The sequence below is a fragment of the Homarus americanus genome, unplaced genomic scaffold, assembly GCF_018991925.1.
Source record: "Homarus americanus isolate GMGI-L3 unplaced genomic scaffold, GMGI_Hamer_2.0 scaffold27231, whole genome shotgun sequence".
In the NCBI taxonomy this organism is placed as follows: domain Eukaryota; kingdom Metazoa; phylum Arthropoda; class Malacostraca; order Decapoda; family Nephropidae; genus Homarus; species Homarus americanus.
In genome coordinates, this window is record NW_024718545.1 from 2,946,780 (window position 1) to 2,972,129 (window position 25,350).

General features: G+C 35.5%; 1 protein-coding gene across 2 annotated transcripts; it reads right to left on the reverse strand.

The window, feature by feature from the left end:
• Nucleotides 1-1,309: 1,309 nt before the first annotated feature.
• LOC121859740 (ribosomal protein S6 kinase beta-1-like) lies at nucleotides 1,310-21,222 on the reverse strand. 2 transcript variants are annotated; one of them, XM_042356701.1, is made up of 12 exons: nucleotides 21,206-21,222; nucleotides 20,277-20,514; nucleotides 16,834-16,874; nucleotides 15,943-16,069; nucleotides 14,622-14,756; nucleotides 13,015-13,148; nucleotides 11,540-11,687; nucleotides 10,682-10,816; nucleotides 10,288-10,404; nucleotides 9,100-9,231; nucleotides 8,330-8,437; nucleotides 1,310-8,148 (listed from the first exon to the last, which is right to left on the reverse strand). In XM_042356701.1, the coding sequence occupies exons 2-12, from the start codon at nucleotides 20,367-20,369 to the stop codon at nucleotides 7,831-7,833; spliced, it is 1,488 nt and encodes a 495-aa protein (XP_042212635.1). In that variant the 5' UTR covers nucleotides 20,370-20,514; nucleotides 21,206-21,222; the 3' UTR covers nucleotides 1,310-7,830. The 2 variants fall into 2 exon arrangements, with proteins under 2 accessions (XP_042212635.1, XP_042212632.1); XM_042356698.1 differs by lacking the exon at nucleotides 21,206-21,222 and having other exon boundaries at nucleotides 20,277-20,536.
• Between the last annotated feature and the right edge of the window lie 4,128 nt (nucleotides 21,223-25,350).

A 25,350-nucleotide genomic window follows, 5' to 3' on the forward strand; every position in this document is an offset into this window, starting at 1 on the left:
CCACAAATAAAAATAACTTGCAAAACAGAAATACAGTATCTACAAATACTTCCCCCTTTATCATCTCCAATAAATTATAGATTAAATCTTATACAGTATTTCACACATTCTTTGTTAACCTCAACTTTACATAATACAGGTACTTCTCACTCTGCTTCTTGCATACATCAACACATTATACTCACATGAGAAAATCTTGAATTCACAATAAAATCCTGAAATCTCTATTCCCTTAGTAAGTTGCACTTTTTTAAATTAATACTACTGTACAATATTTACCATCTTCAACAATCTGCTTTTTTATATCTTGAACTTCACACAAACCATCACCATACAATCGTCATAAATGCTTTACTTTAATAATGTATTTACATTATGCATTTGTGCTCATATTATGACCTTTAATTATATCTAATAATTCCTGCAACTATGAATATATCTTTGGTCAAAACCTTACAAAGCTCTCAATGTGCCTAGGTGTACCAAGCACTCCCTCCTGACACTTTCTATAGCTTCATTTATTCAATTACAGTATTTACCTTATGCTCCTATTATTCTAATAAATTTCCCAACAACATTTTTCTTCAATTACCCCATATATATTTTAAAAATTTATCTTTGAAGTGTTTATATACAATGCAACCTTTTGTGTTTATATATAATGCATCTTTTTAATTCCTTCCGAGGAAAACAATAGTTGAAACTTGTCATATCTGGAGGTGAATTACCATGTCTATTATACATAATTTGGCATGAATGCTGCTAAAGGTGCTGCACACTTCATACATTATCTGGGTCCATGTCCTACTGCAACTCTTAATTAAAAACAATATATTGGGTAATATATCACACGTGGTAATTTATTGGTCACCTTCCTACTCATGAAAGAATAGTCGCTAGAATGTTGTTTAAAACTATTTATGGTAGCCGATAAACCTGTCGCCTTCACACTTCTCTCAAGATTAAACATTCATGCTTGGCACTACAGTACTGTATTCAGACTTGACAAAGACTATACGCACAATCATAACTAATCCATGAGCGTTGGGATTAATGTACGAAGAAAAAGTCTCAACCCAACTCATGACCATAGGGGAGTTAATATTATTGGTAGTGTCCATTAATATCCTTAATACCCAAAAAAAAATTCTACCCATAATATAAAAACAAAAACAAATGCATATCAGTCATAAGTTACATACACTACACCATTCATCCCTGAACTAGTAAAACCACAGACAAGCCAATTCCTCGCGCTCACACACAAAGAAACAACAAACATGAATTTCATAAGGATTCAAATTCAGTGTAAACATGGATACATTTTATTATCTCGATCAAGATATTTTGTGGTTTCCTTAGCTCCACCACCATTACTACTGCATATACCTTATGACCTAACAATGGTGAATTCTTCCTATTGTTACTCTTATGGCAAAGACTAGGTTAGGTTGGGTTCAAATAAGCTAGGTAAGGTTTGGTTCAGTCAGATTAGGTCAGATGACATATGCAGAACCTTGCCCTAAAACTTGCCATCCACAAGGAAAGTCACTACTATTACAAGACTGATCCGGTGTTGGACTCACAGTGAGCGATAACTTGACTAATAACAAGCCGTCTTAGTAAATAATGATATGATTAATGCTCACAGCAGAGGATGAAGAAACATCACTAAAGGGTACCAAGTGATGAGTAGGCATTGCATGATTATTTGGCATAGCTCAAGATAATCTATGTTCTGTGCTCAGGTCATCCCGCTGTATAAAACATATCACCTTCATTTTAATCAGCAGCTAAAGGACATGAGCATACAAAACTATCTATGGTTTAATGACTATTAAAACCTTCAAGTAGTTAATATGACATTGAAGCATTAGCAACACTTTAAATACAATAATATTAGATATATTGACAAATATTCCTTTAGCTAACTGGACAAGTATGAAAAGTACATTAACTCTATAAGAGGATTCAATTTTCAAAATAAAAGGTATTACAGTAACTTTTTTAGATCCAGGGGCTACATTGGATTCATGAAAATGCTACAAAAATTATCAATGTTACTACAAGAAATATCAGTTAATTGCTTATTATTCTCAAATTAAAAAGAGCAGCATGTAGACACTAGTATTGCTATGCATTCAAAAAAATGACAGTAAACAATGCATTCAAGACATTTACACAGACATTATTCATTCACAAAAAGGCACAACCGTTTGATGCAAGGGAAACGGGACCCCCCCATGTCCCCCCGTGGTACAGCCAAAGAAAAAATAATTACAATAAAATTGCATCAGGCATCATATACAATTTGAAGAAATAATGATGATTAGTAATTTTTGGAGGAAAAATAATCAGCCACTTTGAGCAATAAACTTCTTGCATATAGTATGATACAAACACATCATGGAAAATGTTGTTACTCTTACTGAAATGGCACTAAGCCACACACTAAGTCAGAAACTAGAATAGTCACATGAATTCCACCAAAATAGAAACTGGCCATTTTTGTGGTTCCTTGATAGTACAGTATACACAAGAATTTTATGCCAATATTTTTTTTCCAATAAATCATACTTGAATTACACAGATGTGGAAGATCCGATTATGTACTCGGCTCATAGTGACTGGTCACCTTTTAAGTCGTGGGACACAAAGCTTTTAGGTCCGCTCCAAGTTACTGGTTAGTCAACCCTTGAACTGTGAGACATAAACCTGTTAGTCCACTTCAAGTGACTGGTTAGTCAACCTTTGAGTTGTGGGACACAAAACTGTTAGGTAGCTCGTGAAAGTTACACTATAATGTACTAAACTGCCAACATAAGTGAGCGATGTATGACACCCAAGCCTAATAATGAACACGAATAATAACAGCACTATGTGAAGGACAAGCATGCTAGCCATTGTGTCTTTGCAAGACATATCACAATCCATCTGCCCAGACAGGCTGGCCATCTTTACATAGGCCAAATCTCTTGAGTATCAAAAAGCCAAATATCCCAAGCCTTCAAAGTATATGAAACTATACATAAGCCCCAACATCACTAAGCCTATTCTACAGAGACCTCCCAATCATCAGACAATAGGTAGATAACTTAAAAGATTCTTTCTGACACACTGATCATGACAGCTTATAACCAGCAAGTATTAAAACTAGTAATGAGTAGGAGCTGGATAAATAATACACTGTGTATGATTGGCATAAAAGTACCTTTATATGGCTGAGGTTGTGGCATAGAAACACTGCATGAGCCACAGGTAGATGGTGAGCAACAGCTTATATATCAATATAAATACTGTAAGTGGCACAAAAAAGCCCACAGAGGCTCACACACTCGATCTCAAGCTCAATTGTTTTATGTTCATCCCTAAAAGTTACTCCTTAATAAACTCTGATCAACATACTGTTTGCTGGTTAGAACAAAAGCTTTTGACCCAAAATCATTTGTAACAGATAGACAAAGTGCACCGTAAGACACTTTATAAAATGGGAAACAAAAATTATTCACTAAAACAATTCCAAAACGTTTCATTTTGTGCAAGATTACCATATACATTATTTTCAACTACATCCATACATTCACAACTGCCATATAAGTTATCTCAGAATACAAAGTTTTTATTATTTATGATATTTATTAAAAACAAGGCACTTCATGATTCTTGCTGCTACAGTCATATTTGAAAACATCCAACTTGCAATTAAAACTGATAACAGATGAGAAACACTGCTGCCTACTAGGAACAGATTTTGTAATTTTTCTTAGTTTATATTTAAAGTAGCACATTAACTAAATTATAAAAATATCTCCCCAACATAAGAAATGTTAACTAAATGCTCACAAGAGATCAGAAACAAGCAAGAAAAATGCAAAGATCAAAATTATATTTGTTAATTAGGTAATCATCTCCACAAATCTCAAGTAGATTTATATTATTTATGTAACCTTTAACCGTTTCAAACCAATTCACTGAACACAGTTGGAGTTGATCCAACTGCACACCATCACTCAAAAGTACTGTACAGTACTGTATTATGTAATATGATGTGAAAACTCTAATTTGACCTTAATTTCTTTAAGCTCCTTCATAATGTCAAATGCACATATCTAGTATGAATGCAACTGATAAAAAATTATTAAATCTATGAAAACTTTAAAAGCATACTGTACTCCTATGACATGTATCATACAAATCTAAAGTTAAAAAGTTTTTATTTTATATTTTTTTTGCTCCACAACATCACATATTCTTTATGTATAAAAGACATGTAGTAACTTTCAAATTTGTCCATTGAACACAATGTAAATGTTGACATCACAGTGTCCTCAACATAACAAACAGATCCCCTTGCTGTACCGCTGGTGGCAGGGGTCATAAAAAAATGGTAATTATGTAATGATATAAGATTTATTATATATGTATAGCTTAGTTTTCCTTGAAATATAAATACCATTGTCTTTCTTAGAATGGGAGACCTTTGTTTTTCTGGCTTAGTTGGCAAAAATTTCATGTGTATGTACACACACACACACTTATTATAATTAAACTGCATTACTTCATTCCCAAACCTAACTAGTTCCTTGTATATATATATATATATATATATATATATATATATATATATATATATATATATATATATATATATATATATATATATATATATATATATATATATATATATCTGATCTAACTACTTATACTTTACTAATATATCCCCACCATTTTTGCATGTACTGTACCTTTCTAATCTGCCTATACTACTTGATCAATCCAAATCGTAACATTCTTCGAACTTTGATACATCCAAATGTATCTTGCCAAGCCCAGTCCTTATTATATTATATACAATTAATCAGTCTAAAAAGTTATCTGATATTGGATTCAAATTTTAGAGAAAATAATACCTTGGGTATTTTCTAAATAATAACAATAAAAAGGACATTATATTCCAAATTTACTTTGTTCAATTCTAATTAGCTTTTCAAGAAAAGTTAATAATGACTATCTACTTCAAAAAAAAGTAAAAACTATGTTAAGGGATCACCATTAGTTCAAAATAATTTGAACTAAGTTTCACTTTTACTCATAAAATAATTTATTCCATAAATGTAATAAAACTAAAGCAAATTCACAATGGTGTCTGTACTATTAATGGCAAACTGTACTGGACTGTCTGATAAAAGCTCACCCCTCAACCAAACCTGGTGGTTAAGGTCTTAGCACCCTAGAGGTTAGAAGCCATGTTTTAAATAAGGTTAACCTCGATGAGATTAATTTGAGCAAGGACAGACAATTCAGGATCAATTTTCAAATATAGCACATTATTTGCATAGTAACTGTGTTATTATTATTCTTTACAATAAACAATGATGCAGAGGACAACATCAAAGAATAAAAATTTTGGATCATCCATGTCCTGTTCAGTCCTAACTCACCAGAAGCAAATGTATAACACATCCACAAAGGTAAAACCTTGCTGTCTTGGCATGTTTTACTAAGATGTCACATCGTGCTGCTCAAGCCACGTTTTGGAAGAACTAGTAAATTCGGGCTAATAAGTGCTCTACTTACAGACTTATTAAATACATATTTATAATAAATGAACCCAGCTGATCAAGGAATTGACAATTATGACCTCACAAAGCCAGGGAAATTTCCCTTAGCTAAGCTTTCAAAATACAGTAAATACATTGACATATCAAGCTTTCTGTTAACTTAATATTTAAACAATACTCACAGAGTTGATCCATTTTTCTTCCTGGGATTATATATATCCCTAATCTTCTTCATAAATATTAAATTATAAAAAATTAAGTGGTAGCCCTGGGTTCTGGAAATTGTGCCTTGTCACTATAATGGATACCCAGCTTCATCACAGTACATATCCCCAAACAATCTGAAGTATAATACCAACCACATTATTTATATACAAATATATCTACACCCTCCACAACTCAATAAATAAGCCCAGGCAACTTGTGGGCTGCTATGATAAAAAAGTTAACAAAAATTATCATCATATCTATATAATTTCAGTCAAATTATAAGCTAACAAACTGCATGTAATGCATATGAAGGTGTTAAAATCAAATTCTATGTATCAATGCATAATTTTACAACAACAGCAACAGAGAACTAAGAAAACAAAAAAATATTTTATTACTATATTAATAAATTCTCCCATTCAAACTTAATAAACTATTTGATTTGTAAATAAAACCCGAAGTTACAAACTACGCAGTGAACTAATAAAAGAACCGTAACAATGTTTTTTATGCATCAGCCGGTTCTTTGAATACCAAACCTGACTGGTTGAGACAGACTGACAGAATTTTCTGACTAGCCCACACTGATGCAGCTTATGACCATTAGTTTGTCACTTTTATTTTTCTCAAACACACCCTCACACAACACAGCTTTCATCAGCCACTACTTGTCTATATAATATTCTTTATGCTCAAATATCAAGACTGGCTGGAGACTATCTCCACCAACTTTTAAGGCATGCCAGAATGGTAGCTGTGAAAGAGGCAAAAAAGTTTAACTTTGACCCAATCAATACCATAAATCCAATTATTCCATACTTAATGGCACAATTATGAAAACAAAAACATGCTAAGGAGAGCTAAATTTAAAAAAAATCAATATCATATCTAAGATAAACTGTTATATGAAACTAGTTGCATATAAATGAATAGTTTCTATATACAGTATACAGTATAATATATAAATGTGTTTTAATGGATATATTATATATTTCTATTCTGAGCTAGCTTATATCTAACATGAGCTAGCCGAGTCAAGGGGAGAGCACAGCTCCTAACTCAATGCCTTGAGAGTCTTCGTCATCACACACCACAACGCTCCAGCAAAGATGAGTGTATTAGCTGCTATTTTCACACCTAATTCTAGTACACACACATATACATAAAAAGACATTATCGACTCATATTTAAAATCGGCGTGAAAATGCAACTAAGACATCAAACTCAGAATGGGTATGGCAACAACTAAACCTGCCACCATCTTGTGACTCAAAGCATCTGGGTTATCATAAGAGGAAACCTAATTGATGAGGCTTCACAAGAGAAGATGAGGTTTTATTGAGAAAGGCATAGGTTTTAGGAAGAGTGAGATGATTAGACCATGTTAGCAGCAGTAAGAAGACTTCTAATGGAAAAATAAAATAAAAATCAACCCTGTATATAATATACCAGTGATCATGAAAAGGAACTTCATTGCACCCTCATGCGACTAACATAGTTCATTATGTATATACGTATAGGCTATCTTAAGAGTATGTGTAAGGCCCAGTACATGAAATACTTAAAATGGCTCACAGACTACAAACGATGCTATGATAAGTATCGAAGGTGGCGATAACTATCTTTACACTTAAGTTACCCACTTAGTCACTTACATTAATGATATATTAACCCAAAGAAACCAGAGAATGCAAAAATGGGCATTTAAATCTGAAGATTACCATCTTTTCATGCTATATATATGACAATAAACGACAACTGTCCCTATTCTTCTCCACACAGTTTTCCCATCTACTATTATTCAGAAAAAAAAACAAAGATATACACACTCAAACCACCATCTCTCCTCTCTCTCTCTCTTTCTCTCTCACTCACATTAAATGTTCATGATGCTTGCAATTCTTTTTACTCTCCATAACAGTTTCCAACAAAAATAGGAAGCGTTGGATGTGTCTGCAGGAAGAAAATACTGCAGTTCAAGCGAAATGTTATGAAAAGGGAAAAAATAAGAGCAGCATGGAAGGGAGCTACCAAGAATGACTTCCTAAATGCCATGGGGTTAATGTTTCCAATTCCATGTTGACTGCTGTTGTTGGTGTTGCCGGTGATGTTGCTGCTGCTGGCCGTGTTGCTGCCGCTGCTGCTGCTGACTATGTGATAAGGGAGGGATGGAATTGCTTGTATCCATCTGCTCATAGTGACCGGATGAGGATGACGAACTATCAGCACCATTTGCAAAGTTAAAGGGATTCTGCAATGCTCTTGGAGAGAATGGACCACCAGAGTTAGGCGTGTAAGGTTTACGTGGAGACCGTGCCTTCACCACACTTGGACGAGACATTTCTTCTAATACAGATGGTGCTACATAAGTAAATCCCTGTGGACAGATTCAGGTTTACCACACAAAAATATTCAAGGACAACTATATGCAAAAACATGGTTTACACAATACTATTTAAAAAAAATAAATAAAAAATCAGATACTGTACAATACACTACTATCAGAATCCATTCAACTACAAATGAGGTAAAACTTGTGAGAAAACTATTTAACATACCTCAAAGACCATGTTAGCGCTTTCACTCAGCATGTTATCATCAGGCGAGTCGACTGGTGTTTGTTTAGTAAACTTACTATCAAACTGACTGACATCATCCTCTCCACTCTGTCACAGGAGAGACACATATGAGGCAGCAATCCTTTATGAATTAGGTCTACCTTCACAAGGCATCTACTACTACTACTTTTTTTTTTTTTTTACTACTACTACTACTACTACTACTACTACTACTACTACTCTTTCTGAGCATCATGCTCATAACTGGCAATAAGTATCTAATTTATTATTCCCACTGGTCAAGGAGAAATTCTATTTTACAAACTAAACAGAGGCACAACTGCCCACATACAATTTAAGCCACTACAATTAATGACCATTTCTCAGAGTGGAAATGGGATGGTCCTACATATGCATGACTTTATCAGTTGATGATGATGATAATGATTATCATTTAGCTTGAACATCTTCATGAATTAACCAGGATAACTCCACTTATTCATGAAGTGACAAGTCAGGTGCAATGAATAGGTTTAATTTCAGTAACAGGATAATAAGGTGGTTAAAATATTCTCATGATAAAGGCATATCAAGAGTTTTGTGTTAAAGGAATACATGCCAAAGAGTTTAAAATTAATATTGTCTCAAATTTTTTAATATTTTTTTTAAATAAATGGTACACAGGTATACATAAAGCATTTTTTTTAATCTAAGACCTAAACTTTACACAATCCTAAATGTGAAAGCAAACAAGTAGAAAAAATACTTACCAAAACAGGTTTAAATGGAGGCTCCAGCTTGCGGTGTATCACATCATCCCAATTGATAAGTTTGAAGAACAGATGTCTCTTGATTGGTTCACCGTCGTCAGATCCACTTCCAAGCCGCTGACTAACTTGCCGCTGTAATGTATAATAATATCAGCACCATGGAGATTAGGGTGGTCAAGAATGCATCAGCGAAATTGTAGCATTATGAATCACAGTGGTGTGATATTTATTTTTATTCCACTTCACCATAGAACTTCTCACACCAAAATCTGAACAGGTTCAGACAATATAAGACCAGTTTGTTGGAGCATCTTAGAATGGTAGTACATTCTGTCAAGAACTCATTGACAGACTTCTTGTGTAAGTGGTTTGTTACCATTATGCTTTCACGGTGGTGATGGGATATGTTCTCTCGTTGACCCCTGGCCTGGTTTTGCCCTCTTCAAGACAATCCAGAACCAATGACCTTGCATCAACAAGACATTACTGTTCACCTTGGAGGATGATGCAGAACTGATGATTCTCTTCACAACTACTGTACTTGCATAAGACTACTGGAAACAGATTTTTGTGTACTTTCCTCTTGTGGGATTCAGATTACATTTCAGGTGAATAAACAATTTCATTTGGTCATAATACAGTAGATATAATGGAAGTAATTTCTTTAATCCTGTTCCTCCTACAGATTGTTTTATGAAAATGTAAGTCATCGAACTTGCACCACCAATTAAATAAATAATTCTGAATTTAACTCCTTGCGTATTACAAGTGGCATCCCCATAATCTGTTTTACAATACATGAAGTTACCATCACCAGCCCAAATATTTGCTTGTCATCTTGAACAAAACACTGGGTGGGGATGTGGAGGACTTACTTTTTATGGCCTAACAAAGCTTAATTATATCTCAAAAAACTCTTTATACATTCTGTTCCCCATCCAAATATGTAACTTCATCAATACTTTTCTTCCTTTCTGAGTTATCCCAGGTAATTTTTTTCTGCAAAGTACTTATGCAAGTACTATTGGCAGGCAACTCTGCATCAGACCTATTGGAGAATATGTAAAGGATTGAAGCCTTTGGAAAATTAAAAAAATAGCCCCTACACATCCAAGCTTTGGTGACAACACTTCCTTCTTATTACCCACATCCCAGAATGACACATCTACACAGACACGTTACCATTACCTTCAGCAGCTTGCGGATGAGGTCTCGTGCATCTGGCGTCAAATAAGGAGGCAGGTTCAACTTGCCCTTTAGAATCTTTTCAATTGTCTTCTTACGATTCTCAGCTGTAAATGGAGGCTACAAAAAGACAAAAGTAAAAAAATCACACACAAAAGACAATTCTATACAACTTAACGGAATGAATTACTATACAGTATTTAAAACTCTCTAAATCACAAGTACTCTGTAACTATTCACACAGTGACCTATGTTAGGAATAAAAAAAAATCAGAAATGATCACCCAGGAGTAATATGACTAACTTTGCTCAGTGTGAGACACCTTAAAGCCAAAATTTATCAAACTAAACATATATCACGGTAAACTACACAGTACAACAAAGTGTTTTGACTCACCGCTCCTGTTAACATATCATACATTAGTGCTCCCAGGGACCACCAATCTACTGCCTTGCCATGCCCAGTGCGTGTGAGGATCTCAGGTGCCATGTACTCAATTGTTCCACAAAAGGTGTGTGTTACTGAATCATCCTAAAAGAAAAAAGTTGTTCTAAAAAAAGAGGAAGGTAAGGGATTAACTAGCTATTGAAGATCCCCCCCCCAAAAAAAAACCTTCAATAAATAAATAAATAAAAACACAAAAAGGGCCTCGTGGCAAACTGAGGGGATCAACTTTTCATTCAAAATTGATTACATATATAAACTTGTACTGCACTGTATTCACAAAAGTTTGGGTGAAATTAAGTAATTTTTTACAAGGCTTGAAATGGTTGATTTTTCCAGTGAGAAGCTAGAAGAGAAGGGGCCAGAATAGTGTATAAATATGATAGAGAACACGATCTAAAAGAAACTTAACCTGATTGAAATGAGTGGACTAGGTCCCCTTCTTAACTAAAAAAGAAAAAAATGGAGGGTAAATAATTAGCTGGTGCAGTCATAGAAAGTCTACAAAAATGGTTCATGTAGCTACTGATTTCCCCTTTAGTTATCCACCATATTAAATTTGCCAAACACAGCAGTGATATATATATATATATATATATATATATATATATATATATATATATATATATATATATATATATATATATATATATATATATATATATATATATATATATATATATATATATATATATATTATCCAGTACACAATTAAAGGTCCTGATACATCTGAAAGGAATCATAACAATAACACCTTTATGCAATTTAAGAAGTTTTAAATAATTTAAAAGGTCTAGAGTTTGGCTTTACCTGGATCTTCTCCTTGCAAAGTCCAAAATCTGTGAGCTTTACATGACCATATGAATCGAGAAGAATGTTTTCAGGCTTCAGGTCTCTGTAGATGATACCTTCAGAGTGCAGGTGCTCAAGAGCCAAGATGATCTCAGATATGTAGAAGCTGTCCATGAGAAAAAATAAATACTGTATGTAATTTGCTATAATTTTTACCTACTGTATACCAGTAAACTCTCAATAATACTAACCTGACTAACTCACTCAAAATGTTTTGGCCAGCTAAAGACTAATTGTTGTTCACTTTTGTTTAATTACTCACACAAAAGTTATGTTAATGCATGAGAAGTACAGTTAAGAGACAAGAGATGATAAGCTAAGCTATGCTATACCACTATACAATTGCTCCTCTACTTACCAACATTTGACTCACGAACTTGTAGAGATACGAACAACCCTGTCCACATATACAGTACAGTGCTGTCTGCGAGTCATTTACGTTCAACAACACTACCCAGTACATGCTCGCGGTAGGCTAACTTTACCAGCAAGCTCCCTTATCCTGGGCTTGCCCCGAGATTCTTTTTTTATGTTGCTACGAGAAGAACATAACTTCAGTCACAATATATGTCACTTTAAATCTATACATAATTTTTGCAAATGAAGATTTACAGACAGTAATTTTCTTTTCGTTTGCATCTATTAATCTCGCTGGTGGCACTGTTGCCAAGTTAGACTCGTCACTCTAGCCACATCCCCAAGCCCTCTCTCTACCAGGCCGACTGTAAGTAATGTTATGGTTATTCTTCAACTCATATTTTTGGGTAGATATACTGTACTGTACTTAACCTTCTTATATGTTTTTTTACTCAGTTACATACACACACAATCCTTCATACATAATGTGAAAAAAATATGTAAAAAGAAAAACCTATCATAAGGTCAAAAACATAAAGGGAATAAACATTTCTTTGTGTGCGAGAGTTAGCAGACTTAGCGGAGAGCAAGAGGGGAGTGCAGTGTGGGAATCCTGTTGATAAGGGTTGGCAGAGGCAGCGTCCGAGCTGGGCTACGTTGCTATGGCAAGTGTTGAGACCACACAACCAGCAGCTATGCAAATGGCAGGTGTGTTAAACTTTCATGTAACTTTTCCTTAATGGTTTTAGCTGCTTTTTTAAATCTAGATAATACTGTATACAATTGTTGCTTGAAGTAGCACAACCGTTAAATAACATAACAAGGGTAGGTGGTATGGTTTATGAATGTTAGGAAAGGGACTTGTGAGTTTGCTTCATCTTTTAAGCTTACCGTGTAGACATTACTTTACATCTGTGAAAATATTCCATACTTTTTTTTATATAATTTTACAACATATTCGGTATCTACAAGAGTAAAGTTGGACTTACCAACAAATGGACTTACAAATAAGCCTCAGGAACGTAACTTGTTGGTAAGTAGAGGACCATCTGTATAACCACAATTAAGAGACTGACCATGCAGTGTCCTCCATGAAGATTCCTTCTCTTTCCAAGTGCATGAAGAGTTCTCCACCAGACAGATACTCCAGAATGAGGTACAACTTCCCACCAGTTTGGAATGCATATACCAGATCCACGATAAATGGGTGCTGGTTTATAAGAAAGAAAAAAATTAAGAAATAAGCTAAACAATCACTAAAACGTCATTTTTGCCCCAGATATATTCTTAGGCCAGACAGGGGTCATAGCTGGTGAGTAAAATAAAGTCATAAGCAACCATTATCAAACTTGACCTACTGTACTGTAGGTGTTCATGGCAAAAAGCTGTCAACCAAATTTCACTATGACCCCTGATGTATTTCTCACAATATATAAAGGAAATTACTTTCTTAGGGAACAACAGACACAGCCTCATCTTACTCTATGGCAAAGGAACAATAAGAAAGAACAAAATAAAGAAAGACTAATCAACCACAAAAGTATAAAATATGTTGTCTCAATACGTACAGAAAATTATTAATAATTAATTGTTCATTCTTTTGCCAAATGTTGATATGAAGGAGCTGGAAATTAGAGAAGTGCCGATACCAAAATTCTGGCTGATACCGATACTAATCCTGAAGCCGATACCGATACATTCTATATCAGAGGACTCACCCATACCGGACAGGTCTATCTACTAACCTGTTGGCATGAATCATTGCTTAGTGCCAAGTCTTAACTTTCCTTTGTTAATTTAACTTATTAATTTAGGCTCGTGTTCATTACTTATGTATTGAACTTGGCTAGTTATTAAAACTCATTCTGCTGTTAATAGCACTAAGTTGACAACACTGTTTCTCAGTCCACACTTGTGGGTTGTACAGTTGCCAACTCTTGATTAATTTATATATGTAGTTGTGTATGTTGATCTAGAAGTTAGAACATTAATATTGTGATTATTGCCTAATGTTGAGTCTTGACTCTTTAGTCTTACAAGTTTATTATCAGTTTTGTTTATTAGTATTCAGTATACTGTACAGGGGGAACTTAAAAATTAAAAGATCTTTAACTTAAAGACACTAAAATGTTTCTCAAATTCTTATATCAATATTCTAGTTCTACACTGAAAAAAAAGGAAATTATTAAAATTATTATTTGAATTTTACTCATAGTAAAAGTACTGAGTTTATTAATATCTCCATGTTGGTCTGGACAGTTGCTACAATAGATACTGTATGATTGTTAATTTGTTTAATTTTCTTATTAATGCAATTTCAAATTACTGCACTTTCATATGTTTAATAAAAGTATCGACTGGTTTCGGCACATTTTTCACCGATACCAATACCTCCAAAATTAGCCGATACCACTGCTACTTCGGCACATCTCTACTGGAAATGTTGTAGAACTATAACAAATAAAGAAGGAAAAAAATACAAGTAATAGGTATTACCACTAACAAACAAATGAAAAATTTAATAGATTCACTTCACTGGAATAAGAAAAACATTAAAGCATTCTCATAATACCAGGAAAATTTTAATGTAATACTCTGCAATAATCAACAGAGTTTGTTTGTGTTGACTACTAACCTGACCTGTTTTGATATGAAGTAACCTAATATATGACCTCAGTCTCACCTTGACAGCCTCGAGGATGTTTCTTTCAGCCTTTGTGTGCGCTGTGTCCTTCTGGTTACGCACAATTGTCGCCTTCTTCAGAACCTTCATGGCAAATATTTTCCCTCCACCTTTTCCACCTGTCATCTTTCTGACCTAAAAACAAACATACACCAATGGTTATATAATTCTGTACTTCATCATTTTCATCACCATTAACTTTTAAAAGTTAAATATACTGTATTCAAATAGTGTAAATTCTCTATTGACAATTTAGTGTAAATAATATACAGTACACCCACCCAAAAAAGTGCTGTCAGTCCTCTCTTCCATCCATGAATCCGAGATTCATGAACCTGCGAATCCGAGACATCACACAGTGTTAGGCCCATAGATGACGCATTGTGTGATGTCTCAAATTCAAAGGTACAGGAATCTCAGGGTTCATGGATGGAAGAGAGGACTGACAGCACTTTTTTGGGTGGGTGTACATGCATTTGACAAGATGGCCTCAATCACCTAGCTAGCTTAAGTATGGCTACTAAGAGAGGGGTCGTGATTTTTCTTTTCCAAATGATCTTTTATTTCTGGCAACAAGCACTCTTTTTAACACAACTTGCTGATCCCCCTGAACTTTCTTTCAACTGGACAAGATCGTGTTATAATTTTCTTTTTCATTCTACAGTACGCATTTCCTTTTTTCATTACCTTTCCCAGCACTTATTTATACCCACATCCCCTCCACATGACACTTGCATTCATATTTGTTAAGAGTAAGCAAGCAGGCAGCATTTAATTCAAAACACACCATATGTCACCTCAGCCAAACATATACAGTACTGTATGTGCACAAGGGTTTTAACAATTGGCAGCCCAGATATCTTGAATGTGGGGAGGAACACACACACTTACTATGAAAACCTTAATGATGATAATTTTCATCATTTTTTAAGTATCAACATCTGATATCAGTTCAATGCTAGATGAACGCCTCCCACGTGCATTTCAACAACCTTGCATCTTGCTTGCCCACTGACTATCTTAAAACTTTCTGATTCTATCTGTGCATTGTAAAGTATATTTACAGCAGTTATGTAGGTCAGACCACAAATGAGACCATTTGCAATTTTAGCCTTTATGAAGTACCTGAGGATTAGTCTCTCAAGTGCTCCTCAGAAGTTTTGCCCACCCAGCTTGACCAACCTGATGTGTAAACACCCCAAAACTACCTAGGGGCTAACCTTCAGGTGATTCATAAAGGCTAAAATTGTGAATAGTCTTGGTTGTGGTCTTGAATACTACACTGTATATCACTGATTTACAGTAAATTAGACTGATGTACCTGGAAGACTTTCCCATAGCCACCTTTGCCGAGAACCTTCAGCAGTTGAAAGTCTGATGGTCGTGCTTTCTCCGTCCCAGGATTAACAGTGCTGTCTGACAATTGCAATGTCTCTATACCCTCAGATCTGCAAGAGATGAAAAATAACGGTAACTGAATTCAGGTCAATAATAATATAGAACTACAAATCTGATTTCTAAAGATACAAAACATTATTACAGTACAGTACAACACAGTACAGTACTATCCTTTCTTTACACAACAGTTTAAACAATGTTGAGAAAGATCAGAACAAAAAGCAATGGATAACTTGAGGAAATGTATAGAATTATTATTACTATAATTTTTATTTTATGGGGATTAGCCCACCCAGGCACAGGTCACAGATCCACATCAGTGCCTGGGGGGTGAAAAAAAAAGCACCATAAATAAATACAGAAATGGAAAGAAAAAAATAATAAAATAAAACATCAAATGTGAGAAATGACAATAATGCATATGTTGTGTTGTCAAAGTAAGAGAAACAATTGAGACCCTGCAATTGTGTATAAATGAGGCAGAAAGTCAGTCAGATCAGTAACCTGGGACTTGGTCACAATTTTCGTGATGCCATATGGCAGCAGGGTGTACTATTAGAAAACACATTATGCTCCCAATATTTCCCCAGTCAGTAGTACAATACCTCCCTGTTTGCTGCCTACTACCAACAAATAACAATCCATAAAAAAAATATATGCCCACTACTCAGAAAAATTAATAAAAATCCATAAACTTAACAGATTAGACAATCATAATAGGGATGCAAATTCTAAAAGGGTACAATATAAGACTACAGTACATGTTCAACAACTATAGCTACAAGGATACAACCAATTTCTCAATGATACTTACTGAAGGATTGCATTTATGTCAGGCCCCTGCTCATACTGACTCTGAAAAGATGAAACAATAAATTTAGTGTCTCTTAGTATCCATAAAAACACATTTTACTAAGAAAGCCATAAAAGAATCTCCTATTACAGGTACAGTACTTGTGAATAAATCACCAATATAAATACAGTACTGTATCTAAACTACTGTATATTAATCATATAACTACATAACAAAGAGAGTTTACGTAAGTTAGCGTATATCAAATGTAGTTTTTACAGTACAGTTAATGCCAACACCTCCAGGATTCAAAGAACACACACCAAAAACATATAGAGTAACAGTGCTGTACCAAATACAGGTCACTGAATTAAATCATTAAAAAACAAAAATAGGATTTCATGAAGAATATGTACCCCCCCCCACTTGTTTCAGCTAATGACTAAACACCCAAATTCTAACCTAAAAAACCTTATTCTTCCTTCAGCATTAATATGATTGGCAAATTATGCACCTGTAGTTATTTTATATGAATTGGCCACTTTACCACGCAGCAGGTAATTAGGGTGTTTAACCACCAGGTGAAGTAAGCGGGTGCTCCTAATACTCACGAGAACCAAATATATTATTTTCACAAGTCAAGAAACACCTGGGGTGTGTAATACACTGTACTGTACAGAATGTGATGAAGTGTTTTCCACGGAAGGAGGGGACTGGTGTGGACAAATGCAGTGTGCTTCAGAGGCATGTGCCTGAGGAGACAATCCTCTATCCATTACTGTACCTCTATAGTTCTCCCAGGGTGGATGAACTGTTTTAAGGATAGCTAATACCCATACTATAGTTAGCAATATTACATGTTAATATTAACCACTTTATAAAAATATCTTTCAAATATTAATAAAAGTAACTTTCCTACTTTTGTTTTTTCTATACCGGTAGTACTGTACCAGGTATTTCTGACGAGGAAATTTGGCGGAGACGACATTGCCGCCACGTTTAGGGGTAAACTGTTGACTTGTTAGCCAGTGCAGAAACTATTCCATTGCTAAGCAACCTTGCCAATGAACTTTTCATATACAGTACAGGTCAATACTAAATCATTGTTGGTAAGTAGTTGCTGGTGAGCAATGCGGGAATGAGACACAAAACTAATACTGTGATACGAAAATTTATGTAAAACCTCATTATTTATTGTCAGCTATTACTCTAAGAAACAATTTATAATTACAAATACACGGTACAAAAACTTTAAAAAGTTGCAGACAGTTTTTCACATGTACAGAACAATTATGTTTATGTCTATGAAGCATTTGTCTTTTGGCACAGCACAATAAGGTGGCAGGTCCACCAAGGTTTGTCTTCATGACAAAATAATTAGGATGAACCATAAGTAGGAAAGCTGCAATTCCTCCAAATGTTTATGTTTCTTTTCCTAAAGTGGCTCATAATAACACTCACCATTGTAAACTTTTACCGTATTTTGTTACAGTAGTGTACAGTATTGTATATACTGCAACTCATTTAGTTTATTATGAAAATCAATATCACAGTTAATTCTAATCAATCAGAAAGTGTTTTTCTACATACTGCACTGTACTTCAGAGAGCATATTAATGTTCTACTCCACATTTTCTATCATAAAATTATCACTCTTAAACATTAGATTTTCCATATTGGTACGTACAGGTGGTTGCTGTATTTCATTTTAGATGAAAATTATACAAGTGATCCATTAGAGCAGATAAAATGAATAAACCAAATCTACTTAGCTCAAGATAATGATTTAAAAATATATTTTAGGAAGTTTAAGTAAAGTTGGATATACTATTGTAATACTTTATGACATTGACTCATAAGAAGGAGCAACTTTGGGAATTTTCTCTATGGAAAAAACTTTTTATTACCTCTTGAATGCTTCAGATAATAAAAATCAACTCGGCATTAAAATGACACACATATTCAACATAATTAAGATACCGTGAATTTTTCTTCATACACAGGTCTTTTCTCACTGTTATTAATATGTTTTTCATGTTTTGACAATTCTAAGACTTTTTTTCTATAGTATTTCCGCTGGAAATTAAGGATAACCGAGATATTAATTTTTCAATATTATTAGATTTGGTCAGTACAAGTGTCGCCATTTGTTGTTTACATCTCACAGAGAAGGTCTGACCACCCATCATGCAGTGCTCCTTACCTCCGTGTTGGCTTCTTAAGCGTCTACAGCACATGTGCGGGGGGTGGTGTGGGAGTTTCTTATTGGCTATAGCGATAGGAGACTTATAATTGGGCAAGAGTTTTTTGTCTTAGCCAATGAACAATACGGGGATGCGTCGGGAGTCGAGATTTGATTTTTCAGTACCAGAATAACCGGTCCGCATTACCCAAATGTACCCAAATGTAGCCAAATATAGCCGGAATGAAGTTAAATAATGGTCCTAGACGAATAAATCGGACTGCCAATCACTTCTCGACTAGTATTTGGTGTCAGAAAGTCACAAAAAATTGGTAAACTTAATTTAATCTGAGTTAATAGATCGCGTGCATGTACCGACGGAGCGAGGAATTACCCAAATGTAGTCGCAATGAAGTCAAATAATGGTCCTAGAAGAATAAATCAGACTGCCAATCACTTCTCGACTAGTATTTGGTGTCACAGTCACAAAAAATTGGTAAACTTAATTTAATCTGAGTTAATAGATCAAGTGCATGTACCTAACCTAACCTAACCTAACCTAACCTAACCCAACCTAACTCAGATTAAATTAAGTTTACCAATTTTTTTTTACTTTCTGACACCAAATACTAGTCGAGAAGTGATTAACAGTCCGAATTATTCATGTAGGACCATTATTTAACTTCATTCCGGCTATATTTGGGTACATTTGGGTACATTTGGGTAATTAGTCGGACCGGAATAACCAGATATAGCTGAACAGGTGGAAAGCTGTGCCGGCATTGTGACAGATTATTTTACGTCAATTGCAGTTTCATCAGAAAAATAGCGTTAGGTTAGGTTTGGTTTTGTTGGTTAGGTTAGGTTAGGTTAGGTTAGGTTAGGTTAGGTTTGGTTTTGTTGGTTGGTAGGTATTTTATATATGTAATTTACTCGAAAAAAAATTAATTTTTGTTAGGATTAATGGGTGGGGGGAGGGGAGCGTTATCTCAGAAACTATTAATTTACGGCTTAAATGAATATCAAATTCGTTCAAAACTCATCTAATATAACTACTAAACCACTCTATCAAAATCCTAAATATAACTCCAAGAAAATTAATACATTCTGGGGAAAACCCACTAGTCACGGTGTTGAGTCATTCTAATTAAAATAAAATAATGAGAAATTCAACATATTTAAAGATCAAATATATAAAATATTCCACAAAAACCCTTAAAAAAAATACTAGGTGGGTTAGTAATAATAATTTCATCATAGATAAACCCTTCGCCTTCCTCACCTCCTCCACCTCAATGGCATCATCATCAGACTGGTCACATTCTATAGCATCTTCCTCTTGTAATTCCAAATCAAATAATCCAGGAGCCGCCATTATGAGTATATTAAATCTACTTTCACTTATTTTTTCACTTATTAATTGTTCTAGATACAGGAGAGATGAGGTAAACCAAAACAACCACAGATGTACTGCATGAGACTGACTGACACAGGTAGTAGGGGAGATGAAAAGCCAAACCCTGTAAGTCACTTTTCATTACTATTTTACCTTTTAATTTATCTATTGACACATATTATAACATCTAGAAAACCATATTATTTATAAGAATTTATGAATATATTTGTATTAGTAGTTTTAATAATGATCAAAAGTATTACAGTTGTTAATATATTTTGTCTTTTCATTTATTCATTAAAACGGATTTGTAAACCCCTATGACCTATATAGTACTAGTTAATTTATTTATCATATTACTTGTTATAAAAGGAATAATGTGGCAAGTAATAAAGTATATATACGATTCTCAAAAGACTTTATTAATATAAGTAATGTATGTGCCAAGATACAAAACTGCCTTCAATAGTTCATAACAAAAAATTAGACCTACATGCAGTCAATCTGGGTCAATTAACTTTATTGGTGTGACATAGAATAAAACAAGCAGCTGTAAAAAGGTGTGAAATAATATAGATGTAACTTGGAATGACTGTAAGAAATAAGTCTTTCTGTACCAAAGTCTTGAAATAACATGATTGAAATAAACCACTTAACATCCTCCATATTTCACCGTTATTTAGCTTAATTGTACTATTTTTCTCAAATAAATTCACTGATAAATCTAATAATTTCCTAATTTTTCTTATAATTTCATGTTCTTTTTACATTTTCATTTCACACTTCCTAAGAAATCACTCAACTACCACACCGACCGTTGCCTTCCAGCGTTATATTGCAATTAAACTACCATATAGGAGTTCAAAGGAAACGACTGAGAATATGAGATAGTCTAATAACCATGGCCTCATCCATGATAAGATACTGTACTGTAGATAAGCTCAAGGATTATTTACCGACTTTCACAACATGTTTGCCTTCTGTTCACATTTATCTGTTTATCTATACATCTATCTATCTACCTTAGTGCCTCTATATGTTCATCTATAGTTGTTCAGCCATTAAAACACAGCTCTCTCTCTGTCTCTCTCTCTGTCTCTCTCTGTCAATGGCGGGACCCTTATGTCCGGTAAGCGACTGTAAATTGCCTCAGCTATTAAGTACTATAGATAACCATAAGCACTAACGTACATATCTAGTACGCTTCACTACATTATAACTGATATGATTATTTGGACCACAGCAAGACAGCCCTCAAATTATTTCACCTTTATTGTAACCGCATTAATGCTGACCTAATCCCCTTCAGTAAATTTAGTGAAATATGCTGGGGGCTAATCTTCATGTGATTATATTAATTATTTACATTCTGCTACTAGAGACCTTGAGAGCTATGTATGTATGTATGTATGTATGTATGTATGTATGTATGTATGTATGTGCAAATAGAATTACAAAACATGATGAGAAGTCTGTGTGGAAACTTTATCTGTTAATTGATAATTAATAGAGTACAGATTGATGGTGTGTTCACGATAGTCAAGGACTGAGGATGGTATTTCTTAACCTCCCATTATCTTAACACTTGTTTCTACATTATTATCAGATTATTCACTAAAATCGTTAAACAAACTCACGTTGATTTAACATGTATATAGACAAGCAAGTAGACAATGTTCAAATAAACTTACAAACAGACCTCTCATTGTCTTAAGTAATGCAGTACGTTATTTATCACGTTCTTTAGCTTTAATAAACATAATCTTTTACACGCCAATCAAACATGTCTTCTCTTGACATTCAATTTGTTGTTAATAGATAAGACCTATGTTTGGGAGTTAAGACTGTCTGGTCCTCTTGTGTGGGGGTAGTGTGGGGTCATGGAGGTTGTGTGGTGATAGTGTGGGGTCATGGAGGTTGTGTGGTGATAGTGTGGGGTCATGGAGGTTGTGTGGTGATAGTGTGGGGTCATGGAGGTTGTGTGGTGATAGTGTGGGGTCATGGAGGTTGTGTGGTGATAGTGTGGGGTCATGGAGGTTGTGGGTGATAGTGTGTCATGGAGGTTAGTGTGGGGTCATGGAGGTTGTGTGGTGGTAGTGTGGGGTCATGAGGTGTGTGGTGGTAGAGGGGGTCAGTGGAGGTGTGTGGTGATAGTGTGGGGTCATGGAGGTTGTGTGGTGATAGTGTGGGGGTCATGGAGGTTGTGTGGTGATAGTGGGGTCATGGAGGTTGTGTAGGGGTAGGGGTCATGGAGGTGTGTGGTGATAGTGGGGTCCTGGAGGTTGTGTGGTGATAGTGTGGGGTCATGGAGGTTGTGTGGTGATAGTGTGGGGTCCTGAGGTTGTGTGGTGATAGTGTGGGGGTCATGGAGGTTATGTGGTGGTAGTGGGATCCTGGAGGTTGTGTGGTGATAGGTGGGGTCATGGAGGTTGTGTGGTGATAGTGTGGGGTCCTGGAGGTTGTGTGATAGTGGGGTCCTGGAGGTTGTGTGGTGATAGTGTGGGGTCTGGAGGTTGTGTGGTGATATGGAGGTTGTGTGTGTAGTGTGGGTCCTGAGGTTGTGGTGGTAGTGTGGGGTCCTGGAGGTTGTGTGGTGTAGTGTGGAGGTCCTGAGGTTGTGTGGTGGTAGTGGGGTCCCTGGAGGTTGTGTGGTGATAGATGTGGGGTCCTGGAGGTTGTGTGGTGATAGTGTGGGGTCATGGAGGTTGTGTGGTGATAGTGTGGGGTCATGGAGGTTGTGTGGTGATAGTGTGGGGTCCTGGAGGTTGTGTGGTGGTAGTGTGGGGTCCTGGAGGTTGTGTGGTGGTAGTGTGAGGTCCTGGAGGTTGTGTGGTGGTAGTGTGAGGTCCTGGAGGTTGTGTGGTGGTAGTGTGAGGTCCTGGAGGTTTGTCTGTACACTGAAACCGATCATTGGGAAACTACCGGAGACTAGCGGGACAGCCAGTGGTAATTCGACAACTTTTGAGATATATCTACTGCTTTTGCTAATGCGACCTGGTCACTGGTAACCAGAGGTGGAGACACGGTAAGCAGCTGAAAGCGGGGTCGTAACATTTATTATAACAAGGTACTTAAGCTATCAAATCTGGAGCGAACACGTAGCAATGGTTTTAAATTAGAGAAATTTGGATCTAGGCTTGAAATAAGTACATGCAATACTATATACTAGTTTGGGAATAGAATTGTGATTGAGTGGATTGAATTACGAATGACCATCATTAACTCGAACTCGCCCCTATGTGGGAAAATTCACCTTCAGGGACTGTTTGTGTGTATGTGTGTGAACTCTGTACACCATGAGTAACTTACTGTTCTCTATGTTAATGGATACGATGTTGTTTTGCCTAATGTGGCATTCAGATGTGGTTTTTTCCTATTGGTTTATGTTCGCTGGGATTGTGTCCGGTGGGAATCCTTCAGCTTGGATAGTGTCAAGGCTTTATCATATGCTTCAGCAGTGAGCGGTGCCACGCATTAATGAACCTCCTGGCCCTGGGGTGTTAACGCAGCTGACAGACACTCTCACCGAAAAACACATATCTATCACACTTAAATAATCTAACATGCTGTGACGTAATATAATACGCTACAACGTTATCTGATATATTCTAACTTGGATTTCGAAAAGATCGTTGCGAAATATCGATCGGATTAATGTGACCTCAGAGTTGGGAAAGACAATGTACTGCTGTGACCCCGAGCTTCACGAGGTGCCGCAGGTATATTGAGATTATCAACGTGAGGTCACAACACCTGGTCCTATCCTATAAGTATTCTATAGGATATAAGCATCTGAAAGGTTTTGTTGGGTATCGTTGGTCGAATTACATTACTGTTTACCATTGCTTGTACACCCGCACTGTCTAGTAAGAGTCACATATTATATTGACTGAATATATATTATATATTCATAGTGTCTTGTAAGTTTGTATTATGTCATCATTAATATACTGTACGACGGGACCTTGTACAGTATTGGTGTTCTACAGGTGTTGGCCAAGAAGGATTTCCCCCACATGGGTATCGTAAAATAAATCACGTATTTCTCGTTATCAATATAACCTAACCTAACCTAACCAAACCTAACTTAAATGTGGTGGTAGTAACTTAACCCAATTTACCTTTAATATAAATGTACAGTACTGATGGATTAGGAAAAAAATACCCTGGAACGACTGGGTTGTCTTTATCACTAATAATCTTAAGTCATCGTCTGTGTGTTTCTCAATACCTACTTATTATCGATAAGATTCCTTGTTAGGGTTCATTCTTTTTTCCCTGCTGTTTGAGATTCAGAGAACAAACATTTAGTCGCGAGACAATAATTGCTGTACCACAGTTAAGGGAGTAGCCTCAGGGATTCAAAGTTGGCACGAGATTGGTTTTATATCCTGTTTGTAAAGAAAAGTTTACATTGTGGCAGGCCAATGCTGAATTCCTGAACTTATTTGACAAACATACATACATATATATATATACTTAGAATGTCTACTCAACACACAGGTTCCATAAACAGTACAGTGCCAATTTTGAATCCCTTTAAACGAGCCAGTTAAATGCGTTCTCACATTATTTTTATTATCTTTTTCCGCTTTAAATACGTGTGATAGATTGGGCCAAATCGTTGCAAAGTTTTGTAAGAAAAAAATGAAGGTCCCCAACTTAAGGAATGTTATTGCGTTGTCTCTACGAAGTGTAGGGTCTTAAGAGCAACAGCTGGACACCCCACCATGGAGACGGACCTGAGTGTGTTGGCTGATAGTACTAGATTGTGATTTGAAGGTCACAAAAACAGCAGCGAGTTAACTACGGACCGCGGACAGGATCTGGTTTGTGATAACATGATATTTTGTCTGGCCCGCGAAGCTGTTTTCCTTGTCCCGATTTATAAGTGGGAAGTAAAACACCGAAAAACGAGAGCGTTGTCTATTTCGACTGTAATAACCAATAATTCCTCTTC

Bases quoted from the DNA above. Each gene is read 5' to 3' on its own strand.
- LOC121859740 (XM_042356701.1), bottom strand. From the start codon at position 20,369: ATGGCGGCTCCTGGATTATTTGATTTGGAATTACAAGAGGAAGATGCT. The intron at 11,688-13,014 runs GTCAGTCTCTTA...TCTCATGGACAG, and splicing joins TTCATGGAGGACACTGCATG to CTTCTACATATCTGAGATCA. The intron at 8,149-8,329 runs GTATGTTAAATA...ATCTGTCCACAG, and splicing joins GCGCTAACATGGTCTTTGAG to GGATTTACTTATGTAGCACC.